Source organism: Carassius gibelio, chromosome B24 (assembly GCF_023724105.1).
Source record: "Carassius gibelio isolate Cgi1373 ecotype wild population from Czech Republic chromosome B24, carGib1.2-hapl.c, whole genome shotgun sequence".
Classification (NCBI taxonomy): domain Eukaryota; kingdom Metazoa; phylum Chordata; class Actinopteri; order Cypriniformes; family Cyprinidae; genus Carassius; species Carassius gibelio.
This window is the reverse complement of record NC_068419.1, coordinates 24,170,329-24,185,753: the sequence shown is the minus strand read 5'-3', so window position 1 is coordinate 24,185,753 and position 15,425 is coordinate 24,170,329. Positions and strand designations below refer to the sequence as shown.

Genomic DNA, 15,425 nt, shown 5'->3' with positions numbered 1-15,425 from the left:
TTGAGAACTTGTGGGGTGATATCAAAAATGCTGTTTCTGAAGCAAAACCAAGAAATGTGAATGAATTGTGGAATGTTGTTAAAGAATCATGGAGTGGAATAACAGCTGAGAGGTGCCACAAGTTGGTTGACTCCATGCCACACAGATGTCAAGCAGTTTTAAAAAACTGTGGTCATACAACTAAATATTAGTTTAGTGATTCACAGGATTGCTAAATCCCAGAAAAAAAAAATGTTTGTACAAAATAGTTTTGAGTTTGTACAGTCAAAGGTAAACACTGCTATTTTTTTGAACACACCCCTTTCAACTAATTGCCCAATTGCACAGCCTTAAGAGCGTGCATATCATGAATGCTGGGTCTTGTTTGTTTTCTGACAATCTACTGAACCTACTGGTAACTTGTTTGCCACGTAGCAATAAAAAATATACTAAAAACCTTGATTATTCTGGTTAGTCACATTGTACTGCTATTATTTTGAACAATACTGTATATATATATATATATATATATATATATATATATATATATATATATATATATATATATATATATATATATATAATAGGTCAAAGTCACATTATTTAGCACACTAGTCTAAACATGGAAACTTAAACAGGCACCATTGTGCAATAGCTGGAAACAGTTCCTGTTCAGCTGGCAAAACTAGTAAATCCATAACTGGCATATCCAGTGTGTTTACTGCTGCTTTCCATGCACTGAAAAAAAAAAAAAAAAACTCATCAGTAGTCGTGTAGCTTATTTTAACATATCCACTAGCATGGGGAAGTCGTGGCCTAATGGTTAGAGAGTCGGACTCCCAATCGAAAGGTTGTGCCAGGTCCCAGGTCCCAGTCCCAGGCCGGCAGGAATTGTGGGTGGGGGGAGTGCATGTACAGTTCTCTCTCCACCTTCAATACCACGACTTAGGTGCCCTTGAGCAAGGCATCGAACCCCCAACTGCTACCCGGGCGCTGCAGCATAAATGGCTGCCCACTGCTCCGGGTGTGTGTTCACAGTGTGTGTGTGTGTGTTCACTGCTCTGTGTGTGTGCACTTCGGATGGGTTAAATGCAGAGCACAAATTCTGAGTATGGGTCACCATACTTGGCTGAATGTCACGTCACTTTCGCTTTGTCACTTTTCATATCAACCCAATGCAGGTGAACATCTGATGTTGGTACAGCGGCCGGACTCATTTGTAGTGCTGGTCTCTGGTCAATAAAAAACATCAGTGAGCATGTTAATATCAGGAGCATTAAGTATATTAAAAAATTATTTTGTAATCATAGACATACTTATGTTTCTATACTATAATACAGCACTAAAATAGCATTTTATATCAGATAAACTAGCTTTTGTCAAGCACATCATAAACATCTACTTTTGAGCATTTATTCACAGACAGAGCATTACACAATAAACATTGGTCTGAACAAAAGTATTCCCGTCGTACAAAATTTAGACCATATTTTGAAATGTTTCATTCGATTTCAAACATTTTATTCTTGAATTATCGTTTGGGGAAATCCCAACTGGTATAACGATTAAAAAATATATATATATATTAGTGCTGTCAAAATTAGCGCGTTAACGCATTCGATTAATTTGAAATATTTAACGCGTAAAAAAAAAATAACGCAATTAACGCGGTTGCAGCTTTTTTTTATTTCCAGTTGTGGCCTATGTGTGTTCAACGTGCAAAGAAATATGGATAAGACCAAGGAAGGACTTTTAGACGGAAAGTTTCAGTATAAAACTCTGCCGGATTACTCTTCAGTCTGCCACAAGAAACATTACTCTTCATTTAGTCTGCCACAAGAAACATTAAAATCATGAACTCAAATGTCATTGTTTAAAAAAAAAAAAAAACAATCACTGTAACAGTGCGTAAATCAGACCTTTCTGTAACGCTAACGTTAATAAGCTTAAACGAAAATAAAGAAATAATTGTGTAGCGGAGTATTTTTTGTACACAGTGCCGCGAACTGTCAATCACTCCTGTGCGCGTGCATCACTGTCCTCCTCAGCTGCAGCAACTTGCGCTCTCTCTCTTCATCAAGCTTTAAAACAAAAAGGGGACAAAAAGATCATATTGTCTTTGTGCATAGGCTATAGATTAATTAGATAAATGAATATCTAAATTTGTGCCTTGCCGTCTACGGTATTTGTTTAGAACTTAGAAAAAAGATGCTGCAGCCAATGAATAGCCAGCGGGGGCTGCAGGACGACTCAACCTCCGCAGACAGTTTTTAATGTTTATCAGACAATAAATACTCAAGATTTTGCTTTAGTATAACTCACAACGAGTTTCACACACCTTCTCCGGCCACGTTGAGTTGTTGACACTTAACAGTGGGAAAAGCGACACATGCGCTATTCACTTGTATAACTTAAGGGTGAATGGGTAATGTAGTTTCTGCTCTGGGTGGGATGAATTAGGAAGCTTGCATTGTGAAGGGCGCTCTGAAAATCGGCAAAAAGATTAAAACCTCTATTAAAACAGATGTCCAAATGAGCGTACCGGTACGCTACAAGCACGTTCTGGGCGCACGGAGAGGTGGCGATACGCTCAAGAGCTATATTTGGAAGTTGCGGTACTGAGTACCTGTGTGTACCGGCCCACTTAAAGCACTGGCAATGACTATACTTTGGAATTTTTTTGCAGTCCACTTAGAATTCAACGTGGAAATCATTTTTGTTTTTTATTGGCATTGATTGTTTTGAAATTCAAATGGTACTTACATGCCTGTGTTTTTATTTCTGTAATAAATATGGCTTTCAAGCCAACAGTTAATTTGGAGGATATTGATGGTTTATTGCAGGTATGTTGTTTACATGAGAAAATCTGTGTTACAAGTTAAACAAAAATTCCAATAAACAATCATATTTTGAATTTAAATAGTTTCTTTGTCTTGAGTTTACATTAATTATTTACATTTTACATTTACATATCCAAAAAGTTTCAGTCTTTTAATTGCGATTAATCGCGATTAATTTTAAAAAATTGTGCGATTAATTAGTTAATTTTTTTTAATCGATTGACAGCACTAATATATATATATATATATATATATATATATTATTTTTCTTTTACAGTAAATACAAAGTTTATTCCTAGCAGCGTGTCTTCTTTCAAAAAAGAAAAGTATTGTAGATTAACCTGATTAATCTTACTGCTTTGTTTATGTAGATGATGGGGGTGTTTACATGTTTGCTTGGCACACATGGGTGATTACCGTATGAATAGCCAGTGTTTCGCTTGGATGTAACCACATTACAGATAATGAGCTCAGACAAGACTGTACCTCTCGTTGGTTTCATGCTGTTTACTTTATCAGAGAATATTTATTTTTGATATAACCATTTAAAAGTAGAGTCTTAATGCTTTCTATAGACACATTTCTCCTTTTTGTGTGTTAAACATTTACTGAATTCATTATGTGATGCATTTAAGAGACAAGTTAACAGAGACTGAGACTGCATAAAGTGTGCCCTGTTTGCTTTCATTATTTTACAAAACCACTGTTTTGTTGTTATTGGAGGGGTACACAAATAAAAGTAGACCCTTTTTTCAGTTTTGAATTATGTTGCATTTATTTGTACAATGAAAACTGTCACAGTCAATATTTTTGTTGAGTAGTCGTTTGATCTCATGTGACCTAAAGCCTGGGACACACTAAGCCGGCCGTCGGCCAATGTTGGGCCATCGGTGAGCATCTGTCAGGCTAATTTGTTTTGTCTGTTTAACTTTTGGGCTCTCCTTGGGCTCATGATGGCAGGAATAGACACTGGGGCTGATGGGACCGTCGACGAAAGTGAGATGCCGCAAAGCAGCACTTGCTTACCATTTTGAATATCAGTTATACTGATAACTTTCTTCACTTTAAGTGGCTCATGTTTTTATAATAACATCCACATATTGGAATGCTTGGGAAAGATCGTGTAACATTAGAACTTCATTTTTTTTAGAACTTTCACCTTAATTTACGTGCTCGTTTTCATCACTTTCGTTTGAATTCTCTGGCACTGACCCATTTGCTAAACTGAACATCCAATCAGACTTCTTACTTTCGTTGATGGTCCCAACAGCCCCGATGTCTTATTCCTGCCACTGTGAGCCTGACGTGAGCCCGACGAGAGCCCACGAGTTGAACGCATCATACAAACTATCCTGACAGATGCATACTGATGGCTGATGGCCGGCTTAGTGTGTCCCACAAAAAAATATTTGTAGTTTTACTGTTGACAGTGTTGTTAATCATTTCGGCCCTGCCTTCCATTAAAACAGTGGGCAGCATAATTTGAAAATAAAATGAACATGTCATAGGTATATTATTTTTGCTTTACTATAAAGTAAGGAAATTTCAAATTTCTACACTTGAAAGAGATATTTTGAATTTGGACTGCACTTTTTAGCTTTTGACAAAAACGACAGTAGAGCTTTTATTTTGATGGAAAAATCCAGCTTACAAATATGTCTCACTACAAATCTAGTCAAGTGCTGTAATCATCTGCCATGAAAAATAAAGCCTAAATGGTGGCTGATGCGTTCCCAAATGCACGCTAAAGTCAAACTCTGGCCTAATGGTTAGAGATTCAGACTCGTAATCCAAAGGTTGTGAGTTTCGAGTCTCGAACCGGCAGGAATTGTAGGTGGGGAAGTGAATTTCCAGACTGAGGTGCCCTTGAGCAAGGCAGTGAACCTCCAACTGCTCCCCGGGCGCTGCAGTATAAATGGCTGCCCACTGCTCCGGGTGTGTGTTCACTTCTGTGTGTGTTTTTACCTTTTTTATATCAATGTGATCAGTGAATAAGTGAGGTCAAGTTTAATTGGTCACTAATATAAATGTATAAATAAGCTTTAAGCTCCTACCTCTACACCTAACCATAACTATTTCTTTACAGTATAAGAAAAAAAAGACAGATAAGTGCAATCACAATCTTTTTTTTATTTTTATTTTTTGGCAAAAAATTCAAAAGCAATACTAACAGCAACCCAAATGAGGATGCTGCAGCCACAGTCCTCTTTTGTGGATTGGAGTCAAGATTGTATGGGGTGCAGAGCAGAATTTAAGTTGTCAGTCACTGAAGATATTTTCACATTTCTCATTCAAACACACCTCACTAGAGTTAATTATTATGGGTATATCTCTAGATCTGAGAATGATCAGTTATTATTTGTTTTGGAAGACAAGCTTACTTATTAATCTATACATTCACAAATAGATTTTTGATAATAGAATATTTATATTGCTATCTCTGCAATGCCATTAACAGATCTTAAGGCTGTTTCTATTAAAATGATGTTTTCTCCTGAAACTAGGTTTAACAAGGGCTCTTCTTATTGGAAAATGAACAGTCCGTTACATAATCATAATGAGGTTAGATCAGAGCTGAAAAGACTTACTGGTTTTTATTGGAGCAAAGCTAAACAAGAATATGTAGTTGGTCTAAACTGGGAATTGTTAAAATATATATGAAATTGTGAATTACCTCAGAAAATGCAGTGCTAATTTGACTAAAATAAAACGTCTTGAAGAAGCTAATATTGTTAGTGAAATCTTGTCTATTTCCAAGATCTTACCTGGGAATTTGCCCAGTAGTCAGAAAACCTATTTAGTTGATTTGCAAATTAAGTTGTATAAATTAAGGGCAGAAGGTGCTTTTATAAGGTCAAGGCAAAGATGTCTTCCTGTTTCTATTTTTTATTTTTTTGCTTGAGATAAATAGGGCTAAACATAATTATGTTTGTCAGTTATATATTAGAGGGATTGTCTTAGAAAATCCTAAAGTTATTTAAAAAAAAATCAAAAAGCATTTGGAAATTGGTTTTTAACTCCATTATTGATGAAAAGCAGTCAGGTTTCATGAAAAATTATCATATTTTTATAATGTTAGACTAACGTTTTTGACCTCATTGATTACTCTGACCTTATTGAGGTCATATATCTCTTTCTTATTATAGCTCAAGCTTTCTGTCATTTTATTAAGGTTAGTAAGCTAGAAGGAATTTATATTGCTGATAAAAATATTTTAGTCAACTAGCGGATGATACAGCTTTATATATAAAAAATAAATTGAGCCAGGTACATACGGCAATTCAAACTATTCAGTTGATTTCTAATGTTCCAGCTTTTTTACCATGATATATATATATATCCACAGATAAAACAGATAATTTTTTAAAGACTATAATTACATATATATATATATATATATATATATATGTAATTATAGTCTTTAAAAAATTATCTGTTTTATCTGTGGATAGTATTCACAGTAAAAAAAAAAAAAAAAAAAAAAAAAAAAAAAAAAAAACACTTGGGTTAATTACTTAGGCATTGTCATTTCGAAAAAGGTAACAAAATTTTCCCTGAATTTTAACCCTGCCTTTGAAAAGATAAAAGAGTTAGTTTAATCTTTGGTTGTTAAGGGACTTGTCCCTTAGAGGTTGAGTTATTCGGGTCATTCTATGAATTGCTGGCCATCTCAGTGATCAGCCATAAAACAGTGAGTGATTCTGTCCAACTTCCCTTTAAATTCTTAAATGATTCCCTTTGAGCTAAATTGCCCTGTTTCCCTTACACGCTAATAACAAGTGTTCTTGTTAATGAATCTCATTCAGACAGAGATACATCTAGATTCAGTGGTAGCAGGGATCCATGTATCAAAGCAAATATAGAAGTGATCAGATCAGTAAATCAGCAATGTGTCTTCGATTGTGTGTGGGTCCATGCACATGCTGAATCATGTCAAAGGTGTTTAAAACAGTTATAATTTATTTTGTAATTTTGATTTCTGTGAACTCTTCAGCAAAGGCTGGAGAGTATTTTGGAGGCCTGTATATAATGTTAAACAGAATGCATGGAACACCTTTCAGCACAATACCTAGATATTCAAAATACAAGTACTGACCAAATGACACTTGCTTGCATTGAAAGATATCTTTAAATAGAGCAGCTACACCTTCACCTTCACCTTTCCTAACAGCTTTGCACACACTTCTAAAAGTAATGTTAGGAGGGGCTATTTCATTGAGGCCTGTTGCACTGCAGCTGTCATGCCATGTTTCATTTAGAAACATAAAATCTAGGTTTTCATTATTAAGACACCGATCAAAAATTATTATATGTTTAAAAATGTTAACTTAAAGGCATTACTTTTTGTCTCTACAGCAATCTTAGTTTGATGCATAATAGGCCGCAGATTGAGATGGGTCAGCCGTATGGCTTGAGAAAGCCTTAGAGTTTCTATAATGTGATAAAACAAATATAGAGAAAGCTACAGACACACTGGGTTCCTGCTTGTTTTGTAAAAATTTGTAAAAGTTGCTGCTATCATATCGGGGACCCGACACATAACATTGAGAGATGTCATCAGTTGTTTTTGGTTCACCTACAGCAGTTCAGCATACACGTTCCAAGTTCCATCATTTTCTGTGAGAAGCTTAGAAGTGGAGATGCTGGAGAGAGGGACACTGTGTCTGGTGAGCAGGGCTCTGGCTCTGGTATTTCCGGTGGTTGTGATATGGTGTCAAATAAATAAAATAAAAAACAAACGGTCTAAGACTTTTTTTAAAAAACGGATATTTTATTTATAGTTAGATTACGGATATTTCACGTCATGTTCGAATGCATATTTGAATATCGAATAAAAAAGTGACAGCCCTAGTCTGTGATGAGCTCTGTTGGCAGGGATCAGCCAGGATAGTTTCAATGAGCAGTGCTTGTTGTGGCTGTGTGGTTATCAGCGTCCTTGAGGTATGTGTCAACCACATGATGACTCTGATAGAAAGTTCTGTCATCACTCATACTTTGTCCAGGTGTGTGTGTGTGCCATTCAGATTTAGTGGATTGCCATACACTACTGAAGGATGAAGGAGGGAGAAATAGATATTGTTCTTTATCACTCAAAGTTTGTTTGAGTGGAGGTCATCCAGTTTAAACAGTTGTCAATGAAGTTGACTCCTTTTATACATGTTAATTCCCCTTGCTGGGAGTGGTCCACTGATGAACAACTCAACATCAAGTCTTTGAAGTGTTTCAAAGTGTTTAAGGAGTTCTGACTGCTTTTTCCAAATATCATTCTTCCCCACATGTATGATGATCTGATTTGCAGTCTTATGCTTCATTAGAATGTTCTGATGTTGTTCACATCAGAGAGTTGCTTGGGGAAAGCAGCAAGTAGTTGTAGTCCTTCTACTGATGTTTTTAACCCTATATGGTACGCAATATGATATCAGTGAGGGAAAAAAAATATTTGTTATGTTTTTCCTTCTTAAAATTGGACACTATAACAGTATCAATAAACATAATGATTATTTTTTAATTTATTTATTAATTAAAAGTTTGTTGCCTCAAGGCAACATTGTACCACAATGGACAAATTGAAACATTTGACATTTTCATGAAAGAAAAAAATTACATATTTACTGAAATCATCAATTTCTTTAACTAAACACTTGAACAAACAGATTTATCAAGTTTTTAATGAATTACACATTTCATATTTAATAAAAAGTATCATTTATAATCCAGCTGTTGCCCTCAGGCAACATTGTACCATCGTAGAATGCAAACCATCATATCATCAAATTATGATATCAAAACATTACAATCGGTGTTGTTTCAAGTTAAAACATTAACAATCACCATATCTTTTTCCTAATATGAACCTTATCCTAACAAGCATGCACATACACACACACGAGGACCTGCATGTACACAAGCACATACAAACAAAATCTCCTTCCTCACTAATGGCACCTCACTGCTTGTGAAAGCTGAGGAAGCAATTCCTCTCAGCACATTTTGAGCACTGCACTTTACAATGCCTGAACAACCTGGGTATTTGCATCTCCCCTTTCTTTCAACTCAAAGAGGCCAATGACCGGTCTGAACAATGTGAACAAGCATTGATGGTCGTGGTTCTACAGGGGTTTTTGGACACTTTTCTGGCTTTTCTTCCTCAGTGTGCAGTGATGGTCTCCCTCTTCTTTAAAAGATCTTCTTCTCCATACAGAGACATCCTGCAACTTCAGCTTTAAATTTTGCAAGGCTGCTCACATCCTTTGGGGGGACGCCACAGTCTCTGCTGTCTCTCCGGTAGAGGAGCCAGGCCTCAACAACAGCAAAATCAAACATGCGGAAGACCACTCGGTGATACCACTTTTTGGATTCTTTGTTCTGTAGAGGGCAATGAGGGAGTCTAGTAGATCAACCCCTCCCATACTTTTGTTGTACTTGGTGACAATGCTTGGGCATTTCACCTGGACCGTTGTCTTCTTTTTTTGTCCCATCTCGTCACAGTGGTTGCTGGATTCGCTGAGGCAAAGATGGAGAGGAGAGTGACTGCTCGATTATCATGCCACTTCACAGCCCTAAGAGTAAACCCATTATAAATGGTCTCCTTTTCCTCAAAAGCCCCCCTTCCTTTCTTTTTTCATGTCCTATGTTACCACTAGTGCCTATGTCTAGATGCATATTGCAAGGAGAGATACATCCAGTGTACACCTCAAAGTTATAGACCATGCCACTGCTATCAGCAAGAACAAAGACTTTATATCCCCAGCGTTTTGGCTTTTTGGGAAAGTACTGTTTCATGGGGTGTTTCCCCTTGAATGGCACAATTTGTTCGTCCACACAAATATTTCATCAATTGGGATTGCTTGGAACTGTTCCAAGAGGGATTCCAGCATTGGGCGCACCTTATACAGCTTGTCATAAGCTGGTTCTCCAATATACTTGTATTCACACATAGTATGCCTGATATTGCCTTATGTGAATCCATTATGGTACAATGTTGCCTCAAGGCAACATGCAGTTTTATGTAATTTCCTGTGATATATTTGATTATATATAATGCAAAGTTTTTGAAAATACTTCTTTACTTACCAATGAAGGTGATTCAGATTTTTGTAGCTAATTATCTGGACAGAAATGAGTGAAAAATGCCTTTTTCAGTGGATAAATTATGGAGCCATGTGACATGTGCACGTGTGCTGAAAGAGGGAACAAAATGGACCCATGTGGGTCATGTGGCCACTCCTTTGCATTTTCATTGGTTAATACGAGTCCTCATCCCCTTAGAGAGCATTGACCAATTATATTTTATTAAGTTTTTATATAAAAAAGCTAAAATAGACCATGTTGCCTGGAGGCAACACCCTACCATAGAGGGATTAATGGAGTTGCCCACTATAAGAGTCCTGGGATTGGTTGCACTCTGAGCTGAATGCCGCTTTCTGCTTGACCTTGAGCACCTATAAGTAGCGATGTTAGCTGCTGGCTGATACAATCCATGTCCAGTCACATTTGGGGATTCCTCACCCACATTCATTTATGCTTCAAATCTGTTCTTAAATTGTATAGAGGTGGTAGAATACCAGTGTTTGCAAGCTTTGTCATAGCCTTATCTGGGGTAGAGGATGGTACGGCAGCAATATAAGATACTTGTGACAATCTACCATGAGTACCTTTGGGTTTGTGCCATCGATTAGTCTGTATACTTGGTATAAACTGTTGAGATTCACTAGATTAATAGGACTCATCGGCTGTATGCTGAGGGGGTCCATGATGATGTGTGTTCCATCTTTTTTGAAAGTACAGCAAGTAACTTTGTTTCAAGAATCACAATTGTTTTTTTGTTTTTTTTTTCAGAATCTTTTGCATTCGATAAATCAGTGGGCATTGATTTCTAAATAAAGGGAATAATTTACAAATCTATGGGAGGGTACAGTTGATCAAATCAGTGTGTACAGTTTTTAAACTGAATAAAGATGCAAGTATATTTTATTCAGGATAAAACCATATATTAAAAGGTAACATAAGCAGTAGCATTTACAAATGACAACGTCATTAGTATTATGATTCAACAACCCAAAAAAAAACATAGGCCTAGCATTAAAAGCCATGCTTGCAAAGGTTGTGCATTGTCCTCTTGTTCAAATACTTTGAACCGGGCTTATATGGAAATCACGGCTTTGAAAGTCATAAAACAAACAAAACGATGGGTCTGTGCAAGAAACTGTACTGGATTTATACCTTTTTTTTTTTTTTTTTTTTACCGCAATGTCTGAACTCTCCCGAGCACATTCACAGATTCTTCTTCAGCATGCGCATAAGGGCATTATCGTCGTTTTCTTGCTTTACAGCGGATTGCAGACTTATAAGTGCATTACTGCCACCTATCTCTCAAATGGACCATTGACTCTTATCTACAATCTCAACTGGGAGTGTCAATGGTCCATTTGAGAGATAGTAATGCACTTATAAGCAGGGCTCTGAACCGGTTCAAGAAACGGAAACGAAAACCGGAAACAAACAAAATTTTGACAGGAACAGAAACAGAAACTAAATCATATTTTATAGTTCCGAACAGAATCAAAAAATTGAAATGGCCATTAACCGGTCAATAATGTTATTTTATCGTTCCATTTAATATTTAAAATTTGATGTCAACCAATCACGAATTCCAGCAGTACAGCATATGCAAATGTGCTGCAGCCAGCGAGTGAAATGTCCATTCAGATGAACTCATCATAGGAAAATCAGAGGTAAAATTAGACAGACCGATCGTTTTGTGTCTTTATACATCAATTAATCATCACAAGCCACATGGTTTAATTAAGTTGGCTTGAGAAAGCCAACTTACTGAAATCCTATTTAAACTTATTGTTCTTCTTCTTCTTCTTCTTCTTCTTCTTCTAGTCACATGCTATTCATGCTAGAAACAAGCTAGCAACATGCTAGCAACATGCTAATCATGCTAAAATAATGCTAGCAACATGTTAGTTGCATGCTAATCATGCTAGAAACATGCTAGCGACATGCTAGCAACATGCTAATAATGATATAGTCATGCTAAAAAACATGCTAGCAAAATGCTAATAATGCTAGAAACATGTTAGCAACATGCTAATCATGGTAAAATCATGCTAGCAACATGCTAGTCACATGCTAATCATGTAAGAAACATGTTAAAAACATGCTAATCATGCTAGCAACATGCTAGTCATGCTAGCAAAATGCTAATCATGCTAGAAACATGCTAGCGACAATGCTAGCAATATACTAATCATGCTAGAAACATGCTAGTTGAATGCTAATCATGCTAGAAACATGCTAGCTACAAGCTAGCAACATGTTAATCATGCTAGCAAATGCTAGTCGCATGGTAATCATGCTAGCAACATGTTAATCATGCTAGAAAAATGCTAGCGACATGTTATCAAAAAGCTAATCATGCTAGAAACATGCTAGTCACATGCTCATCATGCTAGAAACATGCTAGCATCATGCTAATCATGCTAAAATCATGCTTGCAACATGTTAGTCAAATGCTAGAAACATGCTAGCAACATGCTAATCTTGCTAAAATCACGCTAGCAACATGCTAGTCGCATGTTAGTCATGCTACAAACATGATAACAACATGTTAATCATGCTAGCAACATGCTAGTCACATGCTAGAAAAATGCTAGCAACATGCTAGCAACATGCTAATCATGTTAGATACATGCTAACGACATGCTAGCAAACTTTCTAATCATGCTAGAAAAATGCTAGCAACATGCTAATCATGGTAAAATAATGTTGCTTATCATGCAAGAAACATGCTAGCAACATGCTAATCATGCTAAAATCATGCTAACAACATGGTAGTCGCATGCTAATAATGCTATAAACATTCTATCAACATGCTAATCATGCTAGTCGAATGCTAATCATGCTAGAAATATGATAGCAACATGCTAATCATGCTAAAATCATACTAGTCGCATGATAGTCATGCTAGAAAAATGCTAGTAACTTCCTAATCATGCTAGCGACATGGCTAGTCACTTGTTAATTATGCTAACAACATGCTAGATACCTTGCTAATCATGTTAAGTACATGCTAGTGACTTGCTAATCATGATAGCAACATGCTAGCAACTTTGCTAATCATGCTAATGACATGGTAGTCACTTGCTTGGTATGCTAGCAATATGTTAATCACTGTCTTTTTTAACTTCTTAAACTTTTAAATCTTTCACATTTTCACATTTTCAAACTTTTCAAACTTTCTGGTCAGGCTTTCTCAAGCCAACTTAAAGTTTGTCTTGACAAACTTTTTTTTATCTAGTTTGGTTTTGTTTGTGTATGTTTTATGACTCTCAAAGCTGTGATTCTCATCCACTGACATAACAGGACTAACAGATTGCAATGGTTTGAGTTAAAAATCTCAGTTTGTGTTCTACTGAAGAAACAGTCACCTATATCTTGGATACCCTGGGGGTAAGCAAATAAACATCATACTTAATTTTTTTGGTGGACTATGCCTTTAATACATGTTAGACTGCACCCCATAAACACAATCAAATCTAGAGAAAAACAACAACAACAACAACAACACCTGAACCACCCCTTTAATATTTTGCTCACTGACACCAGCCATTAAGACATGCTGTGTAAAATATGCTTTAACTCTCCAATCAGGACTGGGAAGATGATGTCAGACGTTTTAAACGGATCTTCCGTCATCCTAGTGACACAGAGCTTGTGGTTCTTATCGGAAATCATGACATCGGCTTCCATCACGAGTGAGTTTGAGGGTTACACCTTAACCTTCAGGGCAAATGTGTCGTTCATGTGTGGTTTTCATGCTCACAAATTGTCCATGAGAGCTTATGAGACACCATGTTTTCATTGCTATGGTATTACAAAAATTACATTAAATTTATAGTATTTTCAGTATTGAATGATATTTAAAATTATATATATATTTTTTTTTGGTTAATTTGAATTCTTACTTTGAAGTGATGATTATTATTATTATAAAAAAAAAAGAAAAAGTTTTTAACTCGAATGTGGATTTTCAAGTTGGACGTTTTTTTTTTTTTTTTTTTTTTTTTTTTTGTACCTTGCAACATCATCTCAGATGTTTTTAGCAGCAAGACAGACAGGTTGTGGTATCAGGTCATTGTACATTCAAGGTACTTTTAGCGTGTGTGTCTGTATATGTGTGTGAGTTCAGCCTGATTTGACTAAGGTGTGGTTCCTTGTCTTTCTCGTCCCTTTGGCAGAATGACTAAGCAGAAGTTGGAACGGTTTGAACAAGTGTTTAATGTGACATCAGCACGGATCCTCACCATTAAAGGAGTCAAGTAAGAATTATTAACTAGATAAAAAAAAATTGTCAGGACAAACTTTAAATTGGCTTAAGAAAGCCAGACCAGAAAGTAAAAAAAAAAGTTTTAAAAGCTAGAATTTTTAATACATACATGGTTTTGGTCTATGCAGATAATTTTTCCCTTCATAACAACAGTGAGCGGGGTGTATTTTTTTTATAACTCATCTTTTTAAATTATATTAAGCCTTACAGTTCTGCATAATTAAGGGCATGGCCACTTAAAGAACAAGAGGATCGCCATTCTGTCCTACAAAAAGCAATCGAGTGTGAAATGGAGAAAAATTGCTTTAAATATTTGTATTCGTCCAGAAAAAAATTAACTATACAGGTTGGACGCTGGAAATTTGGCAATTAGATGTTTTAATGAAATTGATCTCAAACTATTTTGAAGTTATTGTACTCTGCCTTTGCATTGTCTGCAAAAAGTGAGATGTCATGTCAAGGCAAAAGCCAGTAATTTCCACATTATGTACCATATTTAGGTGCTGATCACCATTAAAAAAAATATTATAGTAACATCTGTATATGGTCTATTGATCTGCCTCAAAGGCTATAACATATAGTAATGTGATTCCATTTTTCCTGACCATTTAAACGTAAATTGATACTGTTTTGCAAGCAGCTTATTTGCAATGTTTGCTAACATTAAAGGATGCAAGACATACTTAGCCTATTTTTACACTGGATTGAATGAATATAGCCTAACCTATAAAAACAACTTATGGATTTATGGGAATGCCAGCAAGTAGGAATAATGCTCAGAATGATTGTGAAATAAACATCTCAGACTGACGTTCATTTCCATGGATTTTATCGAGTTACAAGAAATGGTAGGAAAAGAACGGTGACACATTGCTGCCACACACAAATTATTGTTTCCACTAAATGATGTCGTAGTAATGAGATATGTTGTTGTCATTTCTCATTCTCAATGGACAATAATAATAATAATATCTCATTGGAACATAATAACATAATAATTATTATTGTTATTATTATTATTATTATTATTATTTTTGTTTTTATTTTTTAATTCATGTTATATTTTTGAAATATATTGCCTAAAGGGAGCATGTTTAATGAAAATAAAATTCTCCCAAGAATTGATACTTTTGGAACACTACATAATATTTAATGTCATTGAAATGCAGTAGGCCATCCAAAAGGGTGGTTCTACCGCCGCACGTACTGCCGCCACGTCTGCAAAGTGCTTTTGCAGCTTTTGACCACTTTAATCACAAGTTTTCAAACAA

At 35.9% G+C, this 15,425-nt stretch overlaps 2 protein-coding genes across 2 annotated transcripts in view; both read left to right on the top strand.

Annotated features, from left to right (window-relative positions):
- The window catches only part of LOC128012862 (serine/arginine repetitive matrix protein 5-like), a 301,673-nt gene that overhangs the window by 206,539 nt on the left and 79,709 nt on the right, over nucleotides 1–15,425 (top strand). The gene's annotated exons all lie outside the window — the stretch shown is intronic.
- The window catches only part of mppe1 (metallophosphoesterase 1), a 109,638-nt gene that overhangs the window by 27,094 nt on the left and 67,119 nt on the right, over nucleotides 1–15,425 (top strand). Inside the window, exons 3-4 of the mRNA XM_052595429.1 lie at nucleotides 13,479–13,582; nucleotides 14,066–14,146. Of these exons, the coding sequence (XP_052451389.1) occupies nucleotides 13,479–13,582; nucleotides 14,066–14,146 (185 nt within the window). The remainder of the gene's footprint in view (nucleotides 1–13,478; nucleotides 13,583–14,065; nucleotides 14,147–15,425) is intronic.